The 25101-nt window shown below is 43.6% G+C and overlaps 2 protein-coding genes across 23 annotated transcripts in view; one reads left to right on the top strand and one right to left on the bottom strand.

Moving 5' to 3' along the window:
* The first annotated feature begins 668 nt into the window (after window positions 1-668).
* Hiw (MYC binding protein highwire) overlaps window positions 669-25101 on the top strand; it is a 525671-nt gene continuing 501238 nt past the window's right edge. For 12 of the 15 annotated variants that reach the window (XM_076431223.1, XM_076431222.1, XM_076431217.1 and 9 more), the window contains exons 1-30: window positions 669-1115; window positions 1666-1729; window positions 1790-2032; window positions 2097-2250; window positions 2332-2534; window positions 2822-3139; window positions 3524-3691; window positions 3776-3994; window positions 4070-4271; window positions 4387-4776; window positions 4845-5010; window positions 5080-5162; window positions 5359-5472; window positions 5794-5994; window positions 6069-6265; window positions 6869-7118; window positions 7201-7644; window positions 7721-7848; window positions 7912-8138; window positions 8205-8385; window positions 8452-8641; window positions 8704-8838; window positions 8911-9053; window positions 9126-9761; window positions 10574-10841; window positions 10907-11193; window positions 11993-12318; window positions 12395-12501; window positions 12781-12990; window positions 13436-13580. In XM_076431223.1, coding sequence (XP_076287338.1) covers window positions 1021-1115; window positions 1666-1729; window positions 1790-2032; window positions 2097-2250; window positions 2332-2534; window positions 2822-3139; window positions 3524-3691; window positions 3776-3994; window positions 4070-4271; window positions 4387-4776; window positions 4845-5010; window positions 5080-5162; window positions 5359-5472; window positions 5794-5994; window positions 6069-6265; window positions 6869-7118; window positions 7201-7644; window positions 7721-7848; window positions 7912-8138; window positions 8205-8385; window positions 8452-8641; window positions 8704-8838; window positions 8911-9053; window positions 9126-9761; window positions 10574-10841; window positions 10907-11193; window positions 11993-12318; window positions 12395-12501; window positions 12781-12990; window positions 13436-13580 — 6494 coding nt within the window. In that variant the 5' untranslated portion in view covers window positions 669-1020. The remainder of the gene's footprint in view (window positions 1116-1665; window positions 1730-1789; window positions 2033-2096; window positions 2251-2331; window positions 2535-2821; window positions 3140-3523; window positions 3692-3775; window positions 3995-4069; window positions 4272-4386; window positions 4777-4844; window positions 5011-5079; window positions 5163-5358; window positions 5473-5793; window positions 5995-6068; window positions 6266-6868; window positions 7119-7200; window positions 7645-7720; window positions 7849-7911; window positions 8139-8204; window positions 8386-8451; window positions 8642-8703; window positions 8839-8910; window positions 9054-9125; window positions 9762-10573; window positions 10842-10906; window positions 11194-11992; window positions 12319-12394; window positions 12502-12780; window positions 12991-13435; window positions 13581-25101) is intronic. The other 3 variants (XM_076431228.1, XM_076431225.1, XM_076431216.1) reach the window with 2 other exon arrangements.
* The window catches only part of LOC143212420 (uncharacterized), a 240721-nt gene continuing 230882 nt past the window's right edge, over window positions 15263-25101 (bottom strand). For all 8 annotated transcript variants that reach the window (XM_076431242.1, XM_076431244.1, XM_076431246.1 and 5 more), the window contains one exon: window positions 15263-17940. In XM_076431242.1, the coding sequence (XP_076287357.1) occupies window positions 16573-17940 (1368 nt within the window). In that variant the 3' untranslated portion in view covers window positions 15263-16572. The remainder of the gene's footprint in view (window positions 17941-25101) is intronic.

Below are 25101 nucleotides of genomic sequence, written 5' to 3'. Positions count from 1 at the left end.
CGAAATTGCAATTTTTTATTCTTCACTTTCTTCTAATATGTATTCGAACACCCTGTAGAATATTATGTACGCCTAAATCCGTGAACTATCGGTAACATGGGGCGTGACACCGAAATATTACAAGGGCTCTTAGAGCTCCACAGAAAAACCCACGAGATGCAATGTCTGTACTGATCTAAGTCTGTCCTTATATCTCGTCGGTGGTAAAATATAAAACACCCTTCAGATGACAGAAATCACAATGACCAAAGTCACCCATATACTACGTTGTGTCGATATGATAAGAAATGACATTAAAATAAGAAAATATTTTTTTCCAAATCGCCAAAATAAAGTAATTTGCAAAACTTTTAGTCCAATTCGGTTTGACCAGTTTTTGGAAAATGTCGATGTATCTTTACCAGATAATGGTAAAATATAACTTATCAACTGCAGGTATACAATGTGACTCACAAACGAATTCAAACGTCGTGCCGACGTTGACATCAATCAAGGTTTAAAAAGATCTCCAGGGTGCTAAGAAAATATCTTACAAATTGTCAATTTTCTATGAAAATAATAGAATTATTATTCTCTATGAATAATAGAGGAATGCGTTGGTGTATCAGAAATTCTCTTAACAACCCCATTTCACATCTGAATAAGGGCGCTGCGAATCGGCCATCGAATATTATGGCATAAGAAAGAACTCTTGTTTCGGCTAGTGTGTTTGAAACGTCGAAGTGGGGTGCATAACTATTTTGACCGCCGGTGTACTTTCAAGACAAATTTCTTAACATACATCGGAGGCGGATCTTTCGATGTTTTCGAATGTTGTAAAACTAATACGTTGTTACGCTGTATGTTGCCTCTAAATTTGAAATCGCAGGTCAAACAAATAAATACCTCGATAGAATTCGTGGAATGGCCCTTTTTCTAACCCGTGCGATGGAATCACATGGGGAAGGCAGGAGAATGTCAACGATCAATAGTATTACGAAAATGAATTGGTGATTCGTACGTTAAAATTTTGTGTACATCATGGTGTCTGGGGACCACGAAAGGTTGCTGCCCGAGCCGGAGAACTTTGCGAAATGCTTTTATGATCTCTTCAAAAGCATCGCCGAAGCACAAAGGTGCAAAACCCGTATAACCTCCCAAAATGCTTTGTTTACTTGATGCTTTCGGCGGTGACATCACTTGTCATTTATCAAACTCAATGATTATGATAAGAAAAAATCATATTTCTTTTACTCTTTATTATACAATACGTTGATCAGCATCGTAAAATTCCACAAACACTTGCTAGGCGTCCTAAGTTTTTAAAGTAACCTATAATGCTTAGTTTGTTTATTGTAATTAATCTATGCCACAGGGCTGTCAGTTTGACAGTACTGACGTAAATAGAACAACCACTGTCCTTACAGTGTTTATTAAATATTTCAAATCTTTTAGGGCTGTCAAGTATAAAGATGAATAAAAATGTTTGATTGTAAATATTTCATTCAGATGCTAATAGGAGTAAAATAATATATTTATTTATAAATACAAGAATATTATATTTTTATCGTACTAACATTTGCAATAGTTTTAAATTTGTTCGATAAGTTGAATAACACTTTTGATAATATTTGTTTGTCATATTGTAACTATATTATTTATTAGATTATGTATTTTGATTTTCAGACAAAAGGAAGAATGGAGAAAATGTAAAAAGAGCAAATCTATAAGGAAAAGAGACAAAAAAAAGGTATCTTTGATTGTTTTATTTGTTTATATACGTTTCAAACTATATCCTCAATATTTTTAGATTGATCTAAGCGGAGATTTGAATTATAATCACCCACCGGAAATTGAACTATCTTGCAATGCTTCTGCATTCGCTGTGTTTGCTAGTGTTAGAAGTGCTATTTTGGAAAGACATGCTAGGACAACAAGTGAAGTTTATAGGGCGTTAAATTGCAATTTTCCAACACCACCGGAGCTTAGCGAGACTATCGATACAGAAAGTGATGACGAAGATAGGATATCAACTATACAAAACTTACCAAAGGTAATACTGATAGTACACAGTGAATATAAAGGAAGAAGTCTCAGTTTAACCCATTTATCTGAAGATTGTAGGTATTGGTTTAAGAAGTGTTTTCACATTAATGCGAGAGAGTAGAACAATCGAACCTCTTTTATGTACGAAAGCATTATCTGCTTTATTGGATATATTGCAAGGACAACTTCCTGAAGGCCTCAAATCTGAACCAGATGATGTTATTGGTAAGCATCCATGATTATAATTGCTATATACATATCTTTTAACAGTGTCTTATATTACAAACTTGCCTTTTTCTTTTACAGATCCCCTTTTTGATTTATTATTAGATCTTGCCACTTCGCATGGCCCTGAATCAGCTGCTGCCAATGATGGTAGTCATTTGACGGCAGTTGCTTGTGCCTGTTTATTAAGTCTTGTGGTTGTTAGAGGTGATACTGGTCGTCTATTGGCAGCAATAGCTGCTTTACTCATGTGTCCTAGAGCATTAGCAGTCCAAAATATCCAAGTACATCTTTTTTCAATTAATAATGACTAGACTGTGGTTTTTATGAGTTTATAGTAAAAATGAATAAGTGAAAAACAAAATTGTAAATACATTAGACGAATTTAAGAATATTGTTACATTATTTTTGACTTTTCAAGATTATTGAAAGATGCAATACATTGTTATCTAGCTTCTATTTCTTGCAATCGACTTAGAGAAATTTTATTTTGCATAAAAATCCGCAGTCTAATAATGACTTATTTTGATATGTAACTCTAATATTCCTGACTATAATGTGTACATTGCAGATGCCATGTGTATTAACGTCCTTACAAAGAAGTGTACAAGCTGTTTTACTAGGGAAACTCGCACGACCAGACTGGATTACATATGGAGTTCCTAAATGTTCTAAGATTTATACTTCTATGCTTAAGTTACCAAATGAAATAAATAATATAGTATTGAATGGAAGAAGCTTCGTCAGTGACGGAAAGTACCTGTATTTGCATACAAGTAGAGGATTATTAAAAATTGGCAGTGGTCATGGTGGAACCATATGGGGTCATCTGTATCTTCAGAGGAAAGATTTTCATCCAACTGAAACGGGTTGGCTTGGTTACGCAAACGTAAGTTCATCCTTCGATTATATGAAGGAACGTACTTCTAATCAGAGACTTAAACCGGTATAATTTTCACACTGATATTGCGCTAATAAGGCTGCACTGAAACCGATATAATATCGAAATCGTTACAGTATCGAAATGTATGATTACTGAAACTGAATATCAACATTGTGTGTATATGTCAACTATTGTCAATTGTAATATCGTATTTTTTTTCCACTTGAAAACATAGTACACATATTATCATAAACTGGAAAATTGAAGAGGTGTAATTTGAAAAAGTAAATTCATTAGAAATATTAGAATATACTATTATATTGTTTTGAGCTGTGTGTGTGCGAGATCATACCGGTATTTTACATTTCTAATATTGTATTTATTTTTCAGAATACTCTGTACTTTAAATGCACGCCCAGAAAACAGACTGAATTATTAATTATTGATGCAGAAACATTGGTAGTGACAGGAATTGCTGTTTTAGAGGGTCGTGATTGGTCATCTTCTGTTATGTTCTCTGACGGTGAATGTGTGGGAATGATAACAGCTGGAAAAGACGTTAGTGATTTACAGTAGTTGGCATCGTCGATATATATAATCTGACTATATGAAATAGAAATTTAATTTTACTTATTTTGATAGGATGGTTTCGTAGTTAGAACAATAAACATGCTAAGTAATCCAGTAACGGTTGCGACGGAATTGCCATTAAAGCTGGCAAGGAAATGTGTAGACGTTTTCGGTTATGCTGCTTTCGACGAAGAACAGGTGGTTCATACATTAAATCCAGGTTGCGATGATGAAATTGCTACAATTACAGCAGGGAAGGAGTTTGGTTTACTAAAAACTATATCTGGCAAAGTAAGTACTAATGAAGCATGTAAACAAATTTCATTGAGAAATAAGATGATTTGATATTTATTTTATACCTCAAAGGTATTATATACTGGGAAAGGAACCAGTCTTGGCATGAAAAGCAACACAAGGCCTAATAGATGGGTAGAACTTACTCTTGTCAAAGGACCGAGACTTATAAATTTTGCAGCCGGACATGATGGCCAGCATGTTGTCATGATCCTGGAAGATGGTTCAGTTTTGTTTGCGGGTACGGCTAGACGCGGAGAAGACGGTGATAGCAGTAAGTAGTTTAAATAGAGGTTCGACAATAAAGTTTATGAACTTGTTGCGGTGAAATTGCTTGAACTAAATGGTCGCGTGTTATAGAATATTTCTAAATGTATTTTATATTTCAGGTAAAGTTCGTCGGCAACCTAAGCCAGTTAAACCAAAAAAGATAGCAAAAGTAGAAGGACAGTTTATTGTAGATGCCGCATGTAATAATGGATCAACCGCGTTAGTTACAAAGGAGGGATCTTTACTGATGTTTGGCAAAGATACTTTACATAGTGATCCAGTATCCGGAATAGTCACTGATCTCAGAGACGTATGTGTCGTGCATGTTTCTTTAGGAAAAGCTCATGCTGCGGCATTGACTAACAAAGGCCATCTGTACACATTTGGAATTAACAATAAAGGACAATGCGGTAGAGGTTTCACGACAGTTCATACTATTAATAAAAACACTACAGTGGTCGCTATGGATATGGGGACAGTAGAGGACGAGATTTTAGCAACTGAAGAAGGTAATTGTATATACGTCAATGTTGAACTGTTTTCTAATACAAAGTGTAATGATATTATTTGTAAATAGATGCTGTAGAGCCTACAGAAGAGTGGGAAGAAACGAAAGGTATGTGTCTGCCAGGACAGCATCAATGGAGGCATCGTGTTTGCATGGTTTGCACAGTATGTCGAGAGTGTACCGGCTACAGCATATCCTGTACGAGTAGCATACGTCCCGATCGAAATCCTGGCCAGTAAGTGTCCGTATACATATATGTAGGAAGCATCACGCATCGGAGAAAGTTACAACTATCTGATTTCAGGGAATGTGGATGCGGCGAAGGCGATAGTGGCTGTGCAGAGTGTGGATGTTGTCGCACCTGTGCGAGGAAAAGCTGCTATATCGGTAAACATTCAATCCTTAAAGAGATCACCCACTTTGTATATTTTAAAATTGTAAAAATACCAATTCTGCAAGCGTCGGAATGAAATGGCCCTCGTGTAGTTTAAATATCTTTATAATGTATAGGCAGACATTTCAAATATTGTATTTACTAATATCGATTAAACACTCTTAAGTGACAAATGTATTATTATTTCAGGTAAAACAAGTTCAAACTTTCGCGAGTACTTACAGAAGCGGCTGGGAGAAATCAAGCAAAAACAGAGGACAAAGGCAGGTCCAAGCACTGCAAAGTATGGGATAAAGATGAAAGGTCCGAATATTCAAAGATTGGCTAGATGCACATTTATTAAAAGTGTGCGAGAACCCGAAAATGTCAGGTCAGGACGGGCCAAGAATTTTATTCAGAATCGGAATCGGGTTCTCGAATATATTGGGTTTTCCGAAATTCTCAAGAACTCGATTCCTCTAGACTCTAGAGTCTAGGCTGTCTAGACCATCGTGTACCCGACATTTTTAGGTTCCCGCACGCCTCTAATATCTATGTCTTCGTACAATAGGTGTATATATGCATGTGTCAAACTAAGTTGAGCTGTGTAACATTTAATGTAATGATAATTTTTTTACAAATTAGCAGGACCAAGCGCAGCACAGAAAAGTAATTTTGGCAAAATCGTACTTGGATTTAGTAGTAACTTATTGACAGAGGAAGGTGTTGGAGGAAGCGACGTAGAACGAGGCGATGCCACGAGAATCGCTAGTATTCCACCAGCTAGAGTTTCGATATCCAGCGAGAGTCCTGTGGTTCAAGTATCATGCGGATTGCATCATACAGGTAATGTATATAGATTTCTGAATGTTCAACAAATTCGACACAGAATTTTAATGATTTTATAATCGATTATATAGTGATCCTTTTACAAAATGGAGAAGTTTATACATTTGGAAGCAATGTATACGGCCAGTTAGGCGTGGGAGATTTGGTGGCTCATGCTGGACCAGTTCAAGTTAAGATATCAGGGATAGCTACTCAGGTGGCCGCCGGAAGCAATCATACTGTTGTACTTACATCAAAGGGCGAAGTGTATACTTTTGGAGCTTATCAAGTTTGTATTATTCTTAATGTTTAACTTCTCGCAATTGATTCAACTTAGAGGTGTGCGAGAACCCGAAAATGTTGGGTACCCAATGGTCGGGTCGGGTCGCGAGATATCCGGTCAAGACGAATCGGGTTTTCTCGACACTGTGGGGGCCACAAGATATAGTGAAATTTTAGATTTAGACGAGTTTATGCCAGAACCTTCGAGCCACAGATAAATAACTCTATTTCTGTTCTGAATCGTTTTTTCGCGCGCTGGATTGCTTCATTTGCATGCAAATAGGCGAAATGAAAATGGTAATGGGCTTACGTTGACGCCACAAAAGTGGGCCGCAAAAATGCATTGGATCTATTACATTGGTGTATCTATACTCCCGACATATTCGAGAACCCTAATATGCTCGGAAATACCAAATATTTTCGAGAATAATCCCGAAAATTTTGGAGAATCCCACCCTAATATGCTCGGGAATCCCAATATATTCGAAAATCTATCCCTGATCCCGAATAAATTTCTCAGCCCGTCCCGGCCCGACATTTTCGGGTTCTCGGACATCTCTAATTGAACTACAATTTATGATATTTTTATATATTTCTTTGTTACATACAGAAAGGACAATTGGGCATGAATTGGTGGAATGGACAAAACGAATCTTCAAATACTTCACCGGCGAATCATCGAACCGATAGAACACAGCCATGGCATAGCTTCCCAAATTTAGTTGCGAATATCGGTCCACGTTGGGGCAGACGAGCAACATGGGTCGGCGCGACTGGGGATCAGACTTATGTCAAAATTGATGAAATAAATTCTATTAGTTTAACAAGGAGTACTGTTATGGCAAATAAAAACTGCATAAGTATGTTCTTCTTTTGTGAATCGCTGCTCCATCATTACTGCATCGCAAGTATATTTACGAATAACAAAAAAAATTGTTTCAGTTTTAATTCCACATCAAAACGATCATGCGAATTCGTTCAAATGTTTAGTCATAAGCAAAAGGGACGGCACTTGCAATAGCTACAGTGGATCAGATCAAGTTGACTTTAGTAGTTGCGCAACGTGTTTAGATCCTTTGTATAACGTCATTTGGACATTCAATCCGACGAACAATGAAATCAGTTTGTACAACATCATATCTACGGAAGCTAGAGGGATTCCTGGTTTGGAAGTTTCCATTTTGAGTCCAGGTTTAGCACTGCCGGTTGTATCGAATTGTTTCGTAACGCGATCTCAAGCTGCAATGCATTTGTTGGGATGTTTGGATACTTTGACGCAGGCTCAAGATGAAAATTTGTCTATAATCGAGGAAAACGAATGTAATCAGACGACGCAAGGCAAAGTATACAGCCGCGAAGACTTTGTTACGGTTAACAGATTTGAAAGTGCGTATTCCAAGCATTGAATAGTTCACATTTTCTTTTGTTATATTCATCAGTATGCATTTCTGTACATTTTTAGGTCTTGGTGGTGGGTGGGGCTATACCCCTCATTCTATCGAGGCTATCAGATTCATGCCTGATACCGATATTTTACTTGGCGGATATAGTTTGTTTGGTGGTCGCGGAGAGTACACTGCAAAAATAAAGGTAAGTACATGGTATGTAATATCAGACTTTCTATAAGTCAATTCATAATACAAATGATTTTAGCTTTTTGATATTGGAATGGATGGAGGAGATCAGGAAAATGACGGCGAACTTTTAGCAGAATCCGAGGAAGTGCCATACGAATGTAGACCAAGACAGAAATGTTCTATTCTATTCGATGAGCCAATTTCCTTACAAGCAAACAGGTGGTACGTCGCTTGGGCTAAAGTTAGTGGCCCTGCCAGTGATTGTGGATCTGGTGGTCAAGGAATGGTCACAGCTGAAGATCAGTGAGTATGACTGTGAATAAATAATAAAAGTCAAAGAGATATCATTATCTTTATACTTTCTTTCAGAGTTATGTTTTACTTCAAATCTTCCAAAAGATCTAATAATGGAACCGATGTGAACGCCGGGCAAATACCACAATTATTGTATCGAGTTGTTACGCCTGAAAATCAAACGCCCAACAGACAAAGATATCAAATTGAACCAGTTTACGTGTTGAAAAGAGATTTTAGTCGAACCGTCACCAAAGTATGTTTCTATTTTCTTTAATGAGAAAACCATGGAAAGATATTCATGTTACATGTTTCTTTTCAGGAATGTTTTCAGTCATTAATATCGTTACTTCAATGGAGTTGGAATACATTAAAAGCGTCATTAAATGATACAATGACTCATACTACATCTGCATTTCACACATTGTTGGAAATGGAGCGTTTAGTTTATATTAGTAAAGCTAGTTTGAGATTACTTAGAACGTACACCAACGAGATTTATCCGAATCAAAGTACGTAGTCTATTTTATTCTCCATATTAATCCATAGTTAATACAATATTGATGTTTTACAGTCGGCAAGAAAACTCCAACGGAATCGGTGCGTCTGGCAGAATGCATAGGCGAAGTGCGTGCTCTATTGCATCAAATTTTGTCCGACACTGTGCCATCTAATACCAAAAGTAAAGGGAAAACACGAACGAGTAAAAGTACGTTACCATATTTTATCTTTACATTGGGTTTACCTTTTCATTGTGCAATATAAATATTATTAAATGTAGGTTCCGGTGCCATAAATAATAAAGTAACCAACAGCATCTTGGATGAGTGTCATAGAACATTTGTCGCTTGTTACCATGCGTTTTATCCTACAGCGTACTTAAAGTGGACGTGTCTCTATGAGCTGCTATCTGAGATTGATAGAGTGAGTGAATCTAATCGTTATATAAATAAAAAGTTCACCGCTAAACAATTTAACATTCACGATATTTTCTAGGAGCAAGGAAGAACTTCGAAGGACAGGTTGTTATCCGCAGTTCTGGCTTCTCTATGCAATCCCACCATCCGTCTACGATGTACATTTCCGATTTTAAATAATATTATGGATAGCAGCGATAGCATTAAACGTCAGCTCAGCCCATCGGACAATACTGGCCTGTTAATGATAAACTCAACAGAGAATCATCAGTATCCAATTCTAGTCGAACAAATTAGTTACAAGTCGCAAATGGAGAATTCCGGGAAGGAAACATTGAACTGGACGTTTCGCGATGTTCTTGACAGACTGTTAGATCTGATACTTGTTCCCGTGAAGAAAAGTCTATGTAGAGAAAAGACACAATCACTGCCAGAATTGGTTCTCCATTGCTGTTATTTATTAGAAAGAGTAATCGCTGAATTGGCTGCACAGTCTAGTGGCAACGAGGATGAACTTCAGGTTGCGTGCGGAAGGATAATGTACACTACACCATCGAGGTTCACTCGAGTAGTACAAACAAGATCTTGGAACACTGGTAATGGTTCTCCAGACGCAATTTGTTTTTCCGTCGATCAGCCTGGAATTGTTATCGCTGGAGTGGGTATCTACGGTGGTGTTGGAGTTTACGATTATGAATTAGAGTTGCTCGACGATGTACGTGTTATTACTTTTTACAAGGGACGGTCCCAAAGTGACATCTTCGGATCTTAATGGAACTCTGTGAGGACGTAGTTCTTGCAGAAATATTAGACACATATTTTCTTTTAGCGGCCATCGTTTATATTCGGGGGCTGAAAACGGCCCTTAAGGGGGTAGACTCGTTTTTCCAGGATTGCAAGGGTGCGGGATGCGTCTTCTCATTTTTCGATAATGCAAAGATGGGGTTTTGCAGTAGTCAAACGAATCTAGGCCACGATCGCTCTTAAAAGTCCTATTTTTACGTTTACGAGACGTAATTTGCATTATTCAGCAGTATGTAGCTGTCGTAGCTTTATAAAAATGTATCACTTGACTTAAGGCCTCTGATGGTCTCCAATTTTGTTCATGTTGTGTGGCAAACCAATTGTTCTAACTTATCAAAAAAGTCGTATGGTTCAATATTAAAAAAGTTATAGTCTTTCTAAAAGTGTCCAAATTGTATTAGTTGGAGTCATTGTAGCTGTCGCAGCTTTATGATAGCTACATGCTGCCGAATAATGCAAATTACGCCTTGTAAACGTAAAAGCAGGACTTTTGAGGGAGACAGCGGTCTAGATCTTTTATCTAGCGCGTTTGACTACTGAAAAACCCCATCTTAGTATTATCGAAAAATGAGAAGGCGTATCCCGCCCCCCGTGCAATTATGGGAACAAGTCTACCCCCTTAAGATCTGAAGATTTCACCGGAGATTGTCCCTTGGTAGACTATTTCTAGCAGATATAAATTAATGCAAATCATTAATTTGTTACTTGATTTCTTTTTAATAGCAAAACAACACAGGCAATGATCCATCTCATACTCAACGTTGGAGTAGTCTGGATTTTACACGCGGTTCGTTCGGTCCGGACGACTGTGTAAACGACATAGTAGAATTGAAGTTTGATAAACCTGTACCCATAAAGGAAAATGTGAAGTACGCCATTAGACTAAGAAACCGTGGCGGACGAACAAGTAATGGCGACGGCGGCCTAAGCGTCGTTAAAGGTCCCGATGGAACAACTTTTACTTTTACAGCTTGTTCCCTGAGTTTTAATGGTATGTACTCTGATAAAGTAAGTTTTCTAGGTTTAAAGAAAATACGTTATGTTTTTTCTATGCAGGTACAACACAAACAAGAGGCCAAATTCCACACGTACTGTATTATTCGAACCCTCAAGACTCTGATGGACAGCATACGAGCAAGGCGATGGCCGAAGTGCAAGCTAGAAAGTGTACTCTTTCCATGACAGCAACGATTATTCAACGATCCAATGAAATTTTTGCGCTGGCGAGAGAAAAGGCGGAGGAAGTGGTAGCCACTGAAGTTCTACGGAACGCCACTTTTGTAACAACTCTGTTACCCTTGGTCATGGCACATATCAGTCCATTAGCTACGTCGGATCCTAGAGTAAAGACTATTGTTTTTAAGTATTGCTGCTTATAGGGTCATTCAACGCCAAGTCGATTTCTTTTTGTTCTTAGATGCCAGAGATTTTTATCAGAACAGTATACGATGTAGGGATCATTCAATTTTGCAATTTTTGTCTGTTTCGATCGTAGATCCAGTTGAATTTTTGGATCTAGTTTAACCCTTATAACTTTTGATATTCAAAGCTATACATGTGTAGCTGTATTCTGAAGGGGTTGTACAGTGAATACATAATTGTCGTGTAATAACTACAAATCAATGAATTAGGCGTAAAAAGTCTTAAGGGGTAGACTCGTTTTTCCAGGATTGCAAGGGTGTGGGATGCGCCTTCTCATTTCTCGGTAATGCAAAGATGGGGGTTTTCAGTATATAGTTAAAAGTGCTAGATAAAAGATCAATCTAGGCCGCGATCGCCATCAAAAGTAGTAATTTGCATTATTCGGAAGCATACAGCTGCGCATGTAGCTACATGCTGCCGAATAATGCAAATTACGCCTCGTAAACGTAAAAGTATGACTTTTGAGGGCGATTGCGGCCTAGGTCGATCTTTTATTTAGTGCTTTTGACTACTGAAAAACCCCTCTTTGCATTATCGAGAAATGAGAAGGCGCATCCCGCACCCTTGCAATCCTAGAAACGAGTCTACCCTCTTAGACAAACGTAAAGAATGTGTCAAATAAACATGAGGGACGGGCGAGGGTTTAAAAGACGTGGCTTATTGTAATGACTCTATAGTTTTATAAACGTATCGCTTGTACAATCAACGTTTTTGTTTTAGAGCGGAGTACAAGTCCTCACTCTAATACAGGAAATGCTTCCTCACGTTGCTGCACTAAATTTGTTATCCTCTATGGGATCGTCTCAAGTGTCTCAAGAAAGCGAAGTTCAGACTCACGTATCTCCGCCCATTACTACCAGTCATCATTACACGTGGTTGGAAAGTGATCATCCGTATAAACCTGCCACGGTGTCCCATTACAGAGTCTCTTTCCCGGATACAGTCAAATGGTTGTCTATTGAATTCACACCGGAATGTGGTACCGCTCAGCCGGAGGATTATTTGCAACTGTACATTCCAAACATAATTCCAAGCACTTCACCGGGGTAAATAGAGTTTGCTCATGTTGTGCAAAAATGTTTGAACACGGATGCATTAATATGTAATTATTCCAATTTTTAGAATACACGTAAACACAACAACAGATGATCCACCTTTACATTGGCCAGTATTGCATAAAATGAGCAACATACAAAGTCAATGGCCTCAAAACGCGGTCGTACTACCAGGTAGGTAGAATTACTGATAAGTCAACGTTCTTCAGTTTGGATTTTTAGTTTTATAAATCAAATACATAAAAGTGGTCCTGTAGTAAATGATCAAACAAGTAGATTTACATATTTGTGCGTACACTATAATAAACATCAAGCATATCTAACAAACGAACTCTGTAATTAGTATAAGAAAATCCAAGCTAGTAAATTTGACTATTCAGTATTTCTAAAATCGAGGAAACGTACAAGCGTTATAATAGACGTTCATACAAATAAGTGGATTCCTTATTTCAGGGAGTGAAGTGATATTCTCATTGGAAACTGCATCGGATTATATGAAGAACGAGGGAGCAATCACGTACGGGTTTAAATGTCTGGTTATTGGATACGACTGCATATCATCCGGGAACGGGTTGAGAAATTTGGAAACTGAATTATCATTCCTTGGTGGAGCTTGCGCCGCGAGTCTTATGAAGAAGAATCTTTCATTGCCACCTGTGTCTAGTACGTATTATTCACGCAGAAAAGATATTCGGTAGACTTATCATCGTAAGGGTGTTTCTATCGTGCAACCTGAAATACCGATCACGTGAAAAATCAATGGCCCTCTATAATTAATTGCGGCCATTCCGAGAATTATAGTAGATCGTACGCAATAACTCACATGATAAAGCAATAAATCATTCTCATTTACATAATTTTAATTTCTAATACTGAAAGAAACTGGTTATAATTGATTTTAATTATTTAGTCGTCTGGAAAATACTATTCGATATGTATTTCATAATTCTCGTTGATGATATTTCAATCTTTTCGATTATATCGACATTCATATTGACACGTTTTACCGTGGAATGTTTTCCTTTATATTATAAACTGGTTAATGCATCCGCCATACAGATCGTTTATTATAAAAATGTATTTCATTCGACCGTCTGTATCTTTTCAGACGAAGAAGTGGAAGAGGATTCGGAGTTGATGCAAGAAACCGCAGAGAGGATTTTCTCAGTGCATTCAACGTTACTTGGACGAGGATTTGCTCTGTCATCAGCCCCTACCGTCAGCCAGGCTCTCGACGGCGTTCTTCCGTTCAGGTGAGTAGCAAATTGTTCTGGCTTGCTTTTGCGGAATCGGTCGTCGGTAAAGAAGTGGAACTAAGAAGGGTCGGAGAACATTGATCATAACAATATTGGAATTAAAAAGATACCGTTCCTCTGCAATGCATATCTCATTCAACGAGCAAAATCTTCTTAAATAACATCGGCTGAAATCACCGTCTCTTTTTAGAACCACTTTCGTTGGAACTCTATAGGGATTGGGTCAAATAGCGGGGTACAAATGAATTGCCTCTGCTTGTCAGTTATATAACAGAGTTATTGAAAGGCGATTTATATCAAGGTATACTGATCGTTTCACAAAATGTGGCCGTGAATCAGTGCGAGTAGCAGGAGTCAATACCTTCATTCAAAATGATTGAATTTCGCGGGTGGGTGGATTGAAATAATTAATAGAATGTGTAGGGACTATTCGAACAAATCAGGATTCCTCTTCCAATCAATTTCGTATGTTTTATCGTGGTTCTGCATTCAGTCAGCCGAAGGAGGCCGTTCGTATACACAAAACGGTTTAAACGAATCAGGATTGCAGTCTTTTTCTAATCAATATCGTGATTTCTTGTCTGATCAATGCGATCAGACGAAAGACTGTCACCTTTACCTGTAGGCGTGGTTTTATTGCTCTCGATCGCGTCTGAGCCAGACAATGTCCCACGGGGTCTTTTATGTCCGGCTTACACGAATGTCCTCGATCTGTGAATCAACATGTAGGTATAATCGCGCAATCGAACGATCGCGTTTCTGTTGTGCTGTTCCAATCATCGAAAATTGTTGATCAATGCGACAGTGTCCACGTATCTGCCTATTGCACAAAGGGGGAACTGGGGTAAAATATGCATAGAGTATCGTGTCGTTCTATGCGCATCAGCTTCTTTATTTTTCGTGTCTCTTTCACTCTCGCTCACACAGACATTCTTTCCCTCTCTCTCGCTCTCTTTCTCTCCCGTTCTCGTTTTCTCTTTCTCTCTGGTTCTGGTGGTCGACGGTCAACGAGACCCGATCGACGTAGAACAAAGTATACAGTCGGCTGTCGTTATATCACAGTCTCACGATAATTACAACTAAACCATCCTTACAAAACTTAATTCGCGCGGCGTAGAGCATGATAATTGCGTGCGCGTACATGCTCGCGGGACCGAGTTTCTTCTCGCGGGCCGCCGTTAATCGGTCGCGCCTCGACGCCTCTCAAGGCTACCGGCTCGAAGGTCGTCGAACAACCTGAAAAAGGTTCCGAGGAGAGAGATTCCTGCTGCTCCGGGCTGTGGCCACGCGAACCGAAACAACGCCGCGCGACCGTATCAATAATGCATCGCTTACACACGTGCGCGAGATAGCTGCACACACCGGGGACGGAGACGCCGTTCGCTCGCGTTCCGCTTTTGAATAACGCACGCGGCTCCGATGGATCAGCTGTTCCCGTAGCTCTTCTTCGAATTCCCCGCGGGAAATTCCTCATCCCCGTTCCGCCGGTCAGGAACAATTCCTCGCGGATCGCTCAGGAGTGCATTAATCATCGGAACCTTGAGTCGCCCGGTTCGTAATAGACCGTGTGCTCTGAATGTCAGAGGAAATTTACGCTCGCTTCGAGCTCCGCTTCGAGCCGATAACGTTCACGGTGCCCCGCCCTCGCGTTCGTCAAAATTAGAGATACTGATCGCAGCAACTGATAACAATAACAACAATTTATTGGCGATGTCGCAAGCTCATAAATAAACGCGTCACAATAACAAAAATGATACAGTGAATCAACGGTCCCGCAGATAGGGTTGGCCGTCTCCGAGAGAGGGCGACTTTCGCGCAAGGGGTTGTTGCACTTTCCTCGTCGAAGCGAAAACTCGCGCTCGCGAGTATCGCGACGAATACACGCTCGGGGATTTTGATCTGTTCTCCGCTCGGCTCTTAGAACTACAGCTTTTCTCTTCGAACGTCTCATCGATTCATATCCGTATTGTCAAGGAATGTCAGGTAATATTTTTATTGTGTTACAAGCACAGTGAGAAACGCAATCAATTCGAGAGGGTGTTACAGTGGTATTCTCGGTATTCGAGCGACTGGTATTCGACTACCTTTCTACCTCGTTCTGGGTCGAACATCTTTTCCGAGTCGAGCGTACGCGAACACGCGTTTCTATAGGAATGGCACTGCTTTCCGCGCGAAGGTCCCTACAGTACCGAAGACGAAGTAAACTTTTTTGCTCGAGGTCTTCGAGACCCTCGCTAGTTTCCACTCCGGAACGTTCGCCGACGCACAAAAATGGATGGTCGAACCGTAATTAGATCCGATCACATGTCCCACACGAATCAACGAGTTTAGGATTCTCCGTGTGTCGCTGATTCTTCTTCACGTAGACAACCGTCTGGGTGCGTTCAGTCCAATCCTCTCGAACGACGCACTGGCCGTTCTTCGAAAGCTACTTAAACGATAAACTTAACTAAAGAACGCGGGCCGATTATCCGCGGAACACCTCCGTTTAGGGAAACACTCTTAATCGTGAAGAGTAACGGAGTAAACCACGTGGCAGACAGATTTGTGTAGTTGGTAGCCGGCCGGGTCGCGTCGGGGTAATCGGCGCTCGTGTCTGATATGTGAATGGAAGCTTACAAACTGGCTTGTACTAAAGGATTAGTCGGTTAAATTGAAAACAATAGGATTCCAAGATCTCCACAGCTCTATTCGTTCCCAAGACGCGACTTATTGTTAATAGTACGTGAAAAATGTTGAGGAACCACCGTGGGGGTACTAGTTCGTTCCCTCTGGCTGGGGAGAGGTCGCACAAGCTGTTCAAACAGTCCTCGCAACGCGTGAAAAACCGGGGCGCGCGTGCTCGTCGCGCTTTGTTGGCCACCGATACACCATGTCCCGGACGTGTTCAAAGCTTGTACACGCGGAAACGGCTTGGCCTGTCCGTCCACTCGAGTTCTTCGTCGACCCGTGGAGCCGCGGCTGCGACCGAGCCGCGCGACGGCTCTCGTTACAACTCGGTAGTCAACGGTTCCGCCTTCTCGACGATCACATGAAACTCGGTCTCCCTGTACAGCCTGCCGTCAGGCACCACCATGGTTATTCGACTGTCAACCGGCGCGTTCGGCGCTGCCGTTTCTCTGCCGATCACCCCGTTCTTCTTCGAAACGACGTCAGGCGCGTTCGTCGGCACGCTGATCCATTTCTTCCTGCTGTTCCGACGACGCCTTCTGCAGCACCAGACGATCAGACAGATCAGTAGGATCAGTAGGACTAGTAGGCCCGCGGTCCCCACCGCGAGCATCATCACCGATCCGCCCAGAGAACAATGCCGAGTCTCGTAGTCGGTGAAACTGGTCGGAACGCCGTCGATCTCTCCGTCCGTGCACAGAAATGTCTCGGGGGTCTCGCTGATCGAGTCCTGGCTAGAGAACGTAGGCGGCAACACGGAGTTCTGTCTGGTGTAGAACCTCGAGTAAACGTTCGTGTAATTGAGAATGTTGTTCTTCCAAACGGGTAGCATCTGACAGTCGCACGGCTGGTCGACCAGCAGGTTGTCCAGTTCAATGCGGAAACTGGCTCGGTCGAACATCATCGATCCCTCGTCGAAATTCACCACGCTGTTATTCTTGAAGATTAGATCGTGCAGGCTAACCGGTAGGGAGCCAGGTGGTGTCCTCGCTTCGGGGTCGGCTCGTATACCCAGGAACGCTCCAATGGCCAGGTTACCGAACGTATTGTTCTTCAGGATGACCGCACCGCGCGCGGTCACGTCGAATGCTTCGCTCTCCAGGCTTTCGACCAAGCAGTTCTGGATAGCTACGGTTCGCGGGCTTCGCACGATAAACGCGTCACTTCGAACCGTGCCCATTCTCACGCCGTCCAGCATGAACTTGTGGTAGACCTCGATGTCGTTCATCGTCCTACTGGGCACCTGATCGCCGAAACTGCCACCGATCACGTGCAGGTAGCCCACGTCGAACTTCTTGAATGCCTGAGCTTCCATGCTCTCGATCTGGCAGTTCTCCAGCCGCAGCGTCTCCGTTTGCACCAAGTTCGCGAACGAGAACGCGCTCAGCTGGCCGATGCTCACGTTCTCGAAGATGATCGCCTCCACGTCCCCGCGGAACACGAAGCTCGGCATCGTGTCGATGGTGCTGTTCCTCACGGTGATCCTTGTCCGGGTGCTGTGCGACGAAAGCTCGAAGCTCTGCCTCACCAGGCTCAGGTTCGCCACGTTCACCAGGTCCACCGAGCGCAGTCCGCTCATCGAGGCTAGGCTCGAGTTCGCCAGGATCACGGATGAACAGTTGCTCACCACAATCCTGCTCGTGTGCGGACTCAATCTCCTGTCCCCGTCCGTGGTCAACACCAGCTCCTGAAATCAAACGAAGTCTATCAGCTGTTTTATTCATATCAAGTTTCTGCTTTATGCAACAATTCATATTAGTTCCTCGAAACTCTTCGTCTCAGTCTTCTCTTCTAAGTTATTACTTCCGTTATCGTCACGTACGCAAAACTATGACTGACGCTATTGTCGGTACGACTAATCGATCATACCAAGTTCCATCACGCGCAAAATTATCTGTCACCGCGTTTCCGAAACGCTATATACATGGAAAGGAAAGGGAGTTGGCCCTAGGAAATTATAATCTGTGCTCAAACATCCTCCTAACTTTTCCTATTGCTGGGAATTGAATTTATGCCGGAAGGCGACGATTCGAAGACGCGGAGGGAACCGGAGGACAGGCATTGCCGGCATGTAAACAAGTTCGATATGAGTTTCCAACGGAAGCGTGTCGAGTCCCGCGAGTATTTTCGAGAGTACTGCACTCGTCTGTTTGCTGGAAACTTTCCGTTCGCTCTCGTTTATAATCGAATTGCTGCGGCGCACGGCAGTCCTTTAATAAGAATAAGCCGGCATCACCTTCAGGGACTCGCGCGAGGCAGCGGCATCATCCTCGAACGTAAACTACGGGAACACTTGTTCGGATATTCCGTGTCAACTCGAAGCAACTATTCGAAAGCAAAATGTCCTGGTAAGAGAGTTGACAAATTCGAGAGAAACGTGTCCTCTGTTTGTACGTGTTTGCGAACACAGCCCGACACCTCGGTGCAACCGCGGACCAATTTCAATGAAAAATAACGCTCGCTGCGCCAGCATCGCGACATTAATAAAAGTGATAAAAACTGCTATGGGGCCGCGCGTGCCTACGGTATCGCCAATTAACCAGGTCAATACTGTTATCTCGACCACTGGTGAAACTATTCCACGATCGGTCACCGGCACTTCCTAGTTCCATCTGGAAACGTCCGCGGAAAATCCCGAGCCGTTAACGAGACCCAGTCACGAAGTTTCGTAGTTGCCACTTTTTCCCGACGGTATCGCGTCCTTGATAACCGACCATACTATTTTCGAGCGTTCCTCGACACATGTTCTCCGCCCCCGAGATTGCGTTCTCCGGTTTCCAAGGTGCATTACGCATCAATTCTCATGATTTCTCGTGCTTCGATTTCCTCGACATATACTCCCCGAGATGCAAAACGCGGCGAAGGTTGTTTATCAATTTTACGGCAGTTGTCGGGGACAACCGGAAGAGCGATTTCCCCAACTCAGGTGCGAACGCGCTACTTGCGACCAGCTGCCCGCTCGTCCTCTCCGCGTGTCTTTATTAATTCATTCGAATGCTCGATGGCACCTGGCACCTCGGGCTCTCCTTGTTTGTTAAACAATCGATGGCGAGACGCGGCTCTCGCGCATACCGGTCGAGTTCCGGCAGATATCGTTCGCACACACGCGCAAGATTATCGCGACTCTCTCGACAACAAAGGCCGCGACGACGAGTCGCTTCCCGGTAATCGGTGTCGTTTTGATTTCGTCGATGTCCTCCGGTGATTCATTGAATCAACCGTGTCTACGGTTTATCGCGTAACTATTCGAGCAACAGAGGTTTCGCACTTTAGCCTGCTTTCGCGAGGTGAACACACGCGTCATCGCTGGGAAAATAGCTTCTTGCCGGAGCAATTAACGCCTTTTCATTGCGCTATAACTTTCATAGCTCGTATAGTAAATATTAGTTACTCCCGGTTTTAATGCTACACTTTTATGAGACGTGGTAAACAGCAAGATGAAAGTTAACGCGAGATAAATTGCGGTTCACAAGTAATCCGAGCTAGCTAGAGTATTAATAAAGCGCGTTGGACAAATATGAATTCGAAACGATACTTGATAAATAATTTGTTCGGCGAATTCTCTCCGGTATTGTAGTTTATCGGCCATTTCCCGAACTTCTCTAATCGTTCGAGCAATTACGAACAGATTTCAGAGAACGATTTCAATGTATGCTTGGTATGACGATCACGACTCGCTCGGTGGCTCGGGAAAATGAAAAGGGAGCTCGGAATGTCTTCCGATACCCGGAGTCTACCTTTTAATTGCTTCATTGCAATTTCATTCGAAATAATCTAGGAAATTGCGTCGTATTCGCGTCCCACTCGAGAGGGACGCGTTAATCGATTTCTATTCCACGGGTACGCCGTTATCTGAGATCGCTCGAACTTTGTTATCAACTATCCTCCGACCTAACATTAATATCGTGTTCTTGCTCACGTTTCGAGAACGGCGGCTTCAGAGACCGACGAAACTATTCCTTCGATACACAGTTTCGTCCTCTAACGAGCGTTTCATTTTTGCCCGTGTCTTTTCGACGTTTATTCCTCTATCATGGCCGATGTTCTTTTTAGTGTTAGGCTCCTGCGTGTGTAGCGATTCCGGGGGTCCAACCCATGAATAAATGAATGACAATGGCATTCGGAAAATGGAAAAGAGGGTTGCAAAGATTGGCAAAAATCGTGGCGAACCCTTCGACATCGTTCTAGCGATGTCAGCTACTTGTGTAGTTCAATCAAAACTGGGTGCGAGCTTGTTTGAAAATTCGTTTCATATCCCGGAACGGTGGGAACAAGGGAGCGAATCTCATTCCGGCAAATCTTTTAAGCTGACCCGCACGCGGGACGCAGCATGGCTTTGTGCTCGCGGCGGCATAATCTCTTCGGATTTTGGCAGGTTGAGAAAGAACAGGCGCACAGAGAAACTTTGGGAAACGGTCGCGATTAGCGGTTCGAACCAAACATTAGCGCTGGGTAATCACGGACTGGGTAGAGAGCCAGGCGGTCCTGAATAGGTGAAAGAGGAAACGGACGAAAATAAAGGGCGTCGTTGATAAAAGCTCGGCCCTCGGTGGCCCTTTTTCTCAGGTACCCACGCGTTCCACCGTCTTGCGATCTGCCACCCCCGCCTTGGTCCGTTCCCAGCATTCGTCCGACCTTTGTTCGCGTCTCATTGTTCTTGACCAATTCCCGACACACAATCCCCGGGACAGAGTGAGAGAAAGAGCAGATTACATGTACTACGTCCGAAACGCGGTTGTCCGGTGTAACGCGCGGCACCGGCTCATTTTTCACGTGGGGCCACGGAACAATCGTCGCCGCGTAAGCGTTTCCGCTCCCCTTCACCGTAAAACTTTATTAAAGTTCGACGAACGCAATATCGGAATATTCGCAAACGCGATTCCCGGACACGCCGGGGACTGGCAAACGTGTGCGAGCCACGGGAATCTGAATTTTATTTCTCGGCAGCCTCGCCTCGCCTCGCAGTCCCCAGGGGACAAGCGGGAAAAGCAGGCTGACAGCGTCGGGCCTGGCGCGGGCCGAGAGAAAACAACGAAGACGCGATATTCCGTTTTAACGGCTCGCTTTTATTCGGCCCCGTGTAACCCTCCCGTGTGACGGTTAAAGGTCGGTTCATAGCGGAAACGTGCTCCAGGAACGAGATTTTCATTGATCCAAACACGGTAACATTGGAACGGTAGCTCTTAGACATGCAATCTCATTCCTGAATCTTCTACCTGTGCTCATCGTTAGTGGAGCAATTATATACAGCGACAAAATCTTTGTCATCTGCTAGCTACGGGGGCTAGATGTTTGTAAAACTTGCTGGTGAAAGGCCAAAACGTTCTGCCAGTGATGCGAGACACTTCTACTCTGTGTTAGACGCCTTATCCAACCATTTGTTAGCAAAAAGTGTGTGGAAACAAATGTTCCTGTCTTTGTTTATTGTACTATTATATTTCATGGTGGCCGTGGCTAGAGCCATTTCAAGTAGCATACCTACTACTTCTTTTAGATCAACGTTGACTTTGTTAGACCAAGCACAAATAGCTGTTAATTGAAACTGACTATCAGAAAATTCGAATTTAGATGGAATGTTCTAATTCGAGTGGATCCAAGTAATTTCTGTTGTAGAAGTCTTGTGAAAAGTCTCGATTATGTTCAATGATTTTGATCTTCCTCGGCTCCCAACAATTCTGTCTCGCGCAATTCTCATTCTCAACGATCGTTCTATGTGAATGAACCTTAAGGCTAGGTACATACATAGTCCGTGTAACTCTGTCGAGCGTGTGACGCCCGGTGTATTCTCCGCAGCAGTTCTCGCGATCCTGAAGGAAACGGAAATGCGTGCGCGAGTACTGCGCGTCTGGGGATCGTTTCCTGATTACTCGGATCGACGGTGATCCCTCCCGGGATCAAACGCAGATTCTCTACCCCGTTGTATGCGGGTGTGGTTAAAATTATTATTTTCTTGTTCGATCGGTTCTGTTCGGCCCGGAGTCTGGGAGGCGTCGTAGCGTTGACGGCTGAGAGAGGAGAACAATTACTCGAACCGCTTCCCGAAATGAAAATGAAAATGTAATCGACGTAATGGCGGATTAAGCGGCGGTCCTGCGACCCTATAGGGGTGAGAGACCGAGGGAAGAGCTGCAGCCAGACTCTTTTACGGTCTATAAAGGATTTATGCGAAACAATTTCCTTCGCGGGGAAACTCCGTTCCTCGGCATTGTCTCGCGCCCTGTCGACTGCCCGGGCTCTTGCAATTTTTATTCAAGCTCTTTCATTCTGAATGGAAATTCCTGTTGATTCTGCGCGCTTGTACCATCGCTGGTAGACTGTTATTAATTAATTTTTCGATATCGTATCTTTCCATTTGTAGCGACATTCAAGCGAACAACAGTCGTTACGATCGAATTTACCGAGCAAGAATTACTCGTAACGAAAGGGGAAACGTTACAATGGGCGCGAACGAGAGTCCCTCTCGTCACATTTGACCGTAACGATGAATCCATTTGCGCGCTTCCACAGTCTTTCGGTTTCATTGGCTCTTGGCGAGACGCTGCCAAAATGGGTCGTTGTCCCGGGAATCAGCGTTTCCCGGTTGCAAAACGGCTAGCTGTTCCGTTCTACGGCCTCGTAGGTACCTGGCGCTGGTTTCCGGCATTGAGTTCCCATTTTCCCCGAGTATTTTCATAACCGGAGCCGCCTCCTTCGGCGAACGACGGGTCTTTTACCCTCTCCCACCCGCAGCTCGCAGCTGTTACTTTTACACGGAGGCGGTTGCAGCCTCCGGCCGCGTTCTTTATTTCGTCCTTTCGCGCCTCACCTCGTCGCGTCTCATTACGGGGAAAGCGGACGAGTTTAAGCCTCGGTATTCGCTAAAAGGCTGGCTTTAATTATTTACGGGCCAGTCAATTATTCACCGGCCGTGTCGGAGCGCTTAACAACTCCGGCCGTGCGCGACACCATACTGTCCGTAGGTTTTTTTCTCGCGCTCGCGAGATATCGCTTCTAATCTCGAGCAAAACGTCGACCGTTCGCGAACAGCACTTCCGCCCGTGACGAGATCCTCCGGCTCGATCGCTTTACTCGCAGTCTCCGAGAGATTACGAGCAGTCGTAATGATTTTACGTGTCTTTCATCACAAAGGAGAATAACGCGTCTCCGGATAATGGGTCCGAGCAAGTAGCTCCAAGGCGAGGAAATGGAAAAGTGGCGAAGAAAATGGAAGACAGAAAGAGAGAAAGAGAGAGAGAGAGAGAGAGAGTGAGACGGTCCAACCGAGACGTCCACTCTCTCTCGATATATTCGCAGTCACGAGTTGACGGCGCGACAAATTGGCTGAGCGTGTTCGTGAAACGCCGGCTCTATTATGCGAAATCCACGATAGAACTCGCACGAGCCCGCTATGCATTATAGAACTTCCCGCCTCTTTCTCTCTTGCTTCCGCCCCCCTCCCTATCTTTCTTCTCGGATGCTGGCTAAGGTTTTCCAGAAACGAGTTTTCGCGGAATATATTGTGCCTTTCTTCGAGCATCGCTTCACTCCTTCTTCTTCTTCTTCTTCTTCCTCGTTCTCCCTTTAGAACTGGACGGACATCGCGAAAACTTGCGTCTTTATTCATTATTCAGCTGTCGCCTTGAATCCCTCGCCGTAATTGGCAATTAGCTATTAGTACCGCGTTAGGCTTCGGGCTAGGCGGGTTCAACGGTCCGTCAAAGAAAACGTCCGAGGACAAAATCCCTCGGGGCCGAAGCAGTTAAGCCTTCGACCCTCCAAAGTTCTTACCCCGAAATCGAAATTTCGTGGACGACACGCTTGTGACAACTGGATCCGAATGATTTGTGTTAGGGACCAGCGATGGTCAAAACGATCGGAACGACCGGTGTCCTTGGGACCGTTGTTGTCAACTCGGTTACAGTTTCGCAGAATCCAGGAGCCGCGATCATCGATACGACATTCGATCCGTAACTTATCCAACTGGCCGGCGACCACTTCCGTTATCCGCGCACGCGACACACGCGGCGCCTACGCGGTGTCAGGGCGGTGGATTCGAATGGATTGCTCGCCGGTCGGACAGGAAACGTAAATTTCACTCGATGAGCGGCCTTCTCGCCGACGAAAATAAGCGAGCCGTCGCGTCGAACCGCGGAAACCTGTCCGTAAATACTACGCGGCCGCGATCTATGCCGGGTTGCTCGAGGGTTGCGTAATTCCCGATCGATGCCCGGCTCGAGAACTCTATCGGCAATTCCGCCGCGATCGAAGATACGATCTTCGAGTATTTGTCTTTTCGGTCGTCGAGACTCGTCTCGGGCTCCCCGATCATGCTGGCAAGATGGCGACCAGGAAACGGCGGGATCCGACCGCGCCGATTGGTTTCCACGACGTAACCGCTGCTCGCGCTTACTTCCCGCGGTCATTTCGTCACGGAGCCGGAGTTTTACGGATCGAGTTTATGGCATTGTGTGCCCGTGTACACCGCGTGGCGCAACGCGAACCCGTGTTCTACCGGGACAAAGAACGTTTCATCTCGGCCCGTAACCGCGCTAACACACCTCCAAGGCCGGCCGATAAACGTCTACCGACAAATTCACGGGCTACCGTAATGGATGATCCTCCGGGCCAGAAACGAGAGCCACTTTCGATGAAGTTCGAATTACGCTGACCCGGGCAATCCGCCATGGAAGCTGTTTGATTACATGCTGGCTCCCCATAAGCGCGAATTCGTTGAATCTGCTGAGTCCTCTCTTCCAGCAGCCAGGCCCTCTCGCATACGTGATGAATCTAGGATCGGCATGAAACTCGCCTCGGCGTTTACGTTTGATGATCGGAGCCGATTAATTCCGGACACGTCGAACCTCGTTTT

Source organism: Lasioglossum baleicum, chromosome 9 (genome assembly GCF_051020765.1).
Source record: "Lasioglossum baleicum chromosome 9, iyLasBale1, whole genome shotgun sequence".
Classification (NCBI taxonomy): domain Eukaryota; kingdom Metazoa; phylum Arthropoda; class Insecta; order Hymenoptera; family Halictidae; genus Lasioglossum; species Lasioglossum baleicum.
Note: the sequence above shows the minus strand (reverse complement) of the source record. Positions and strands in the feature narration are given on the sequence as shown.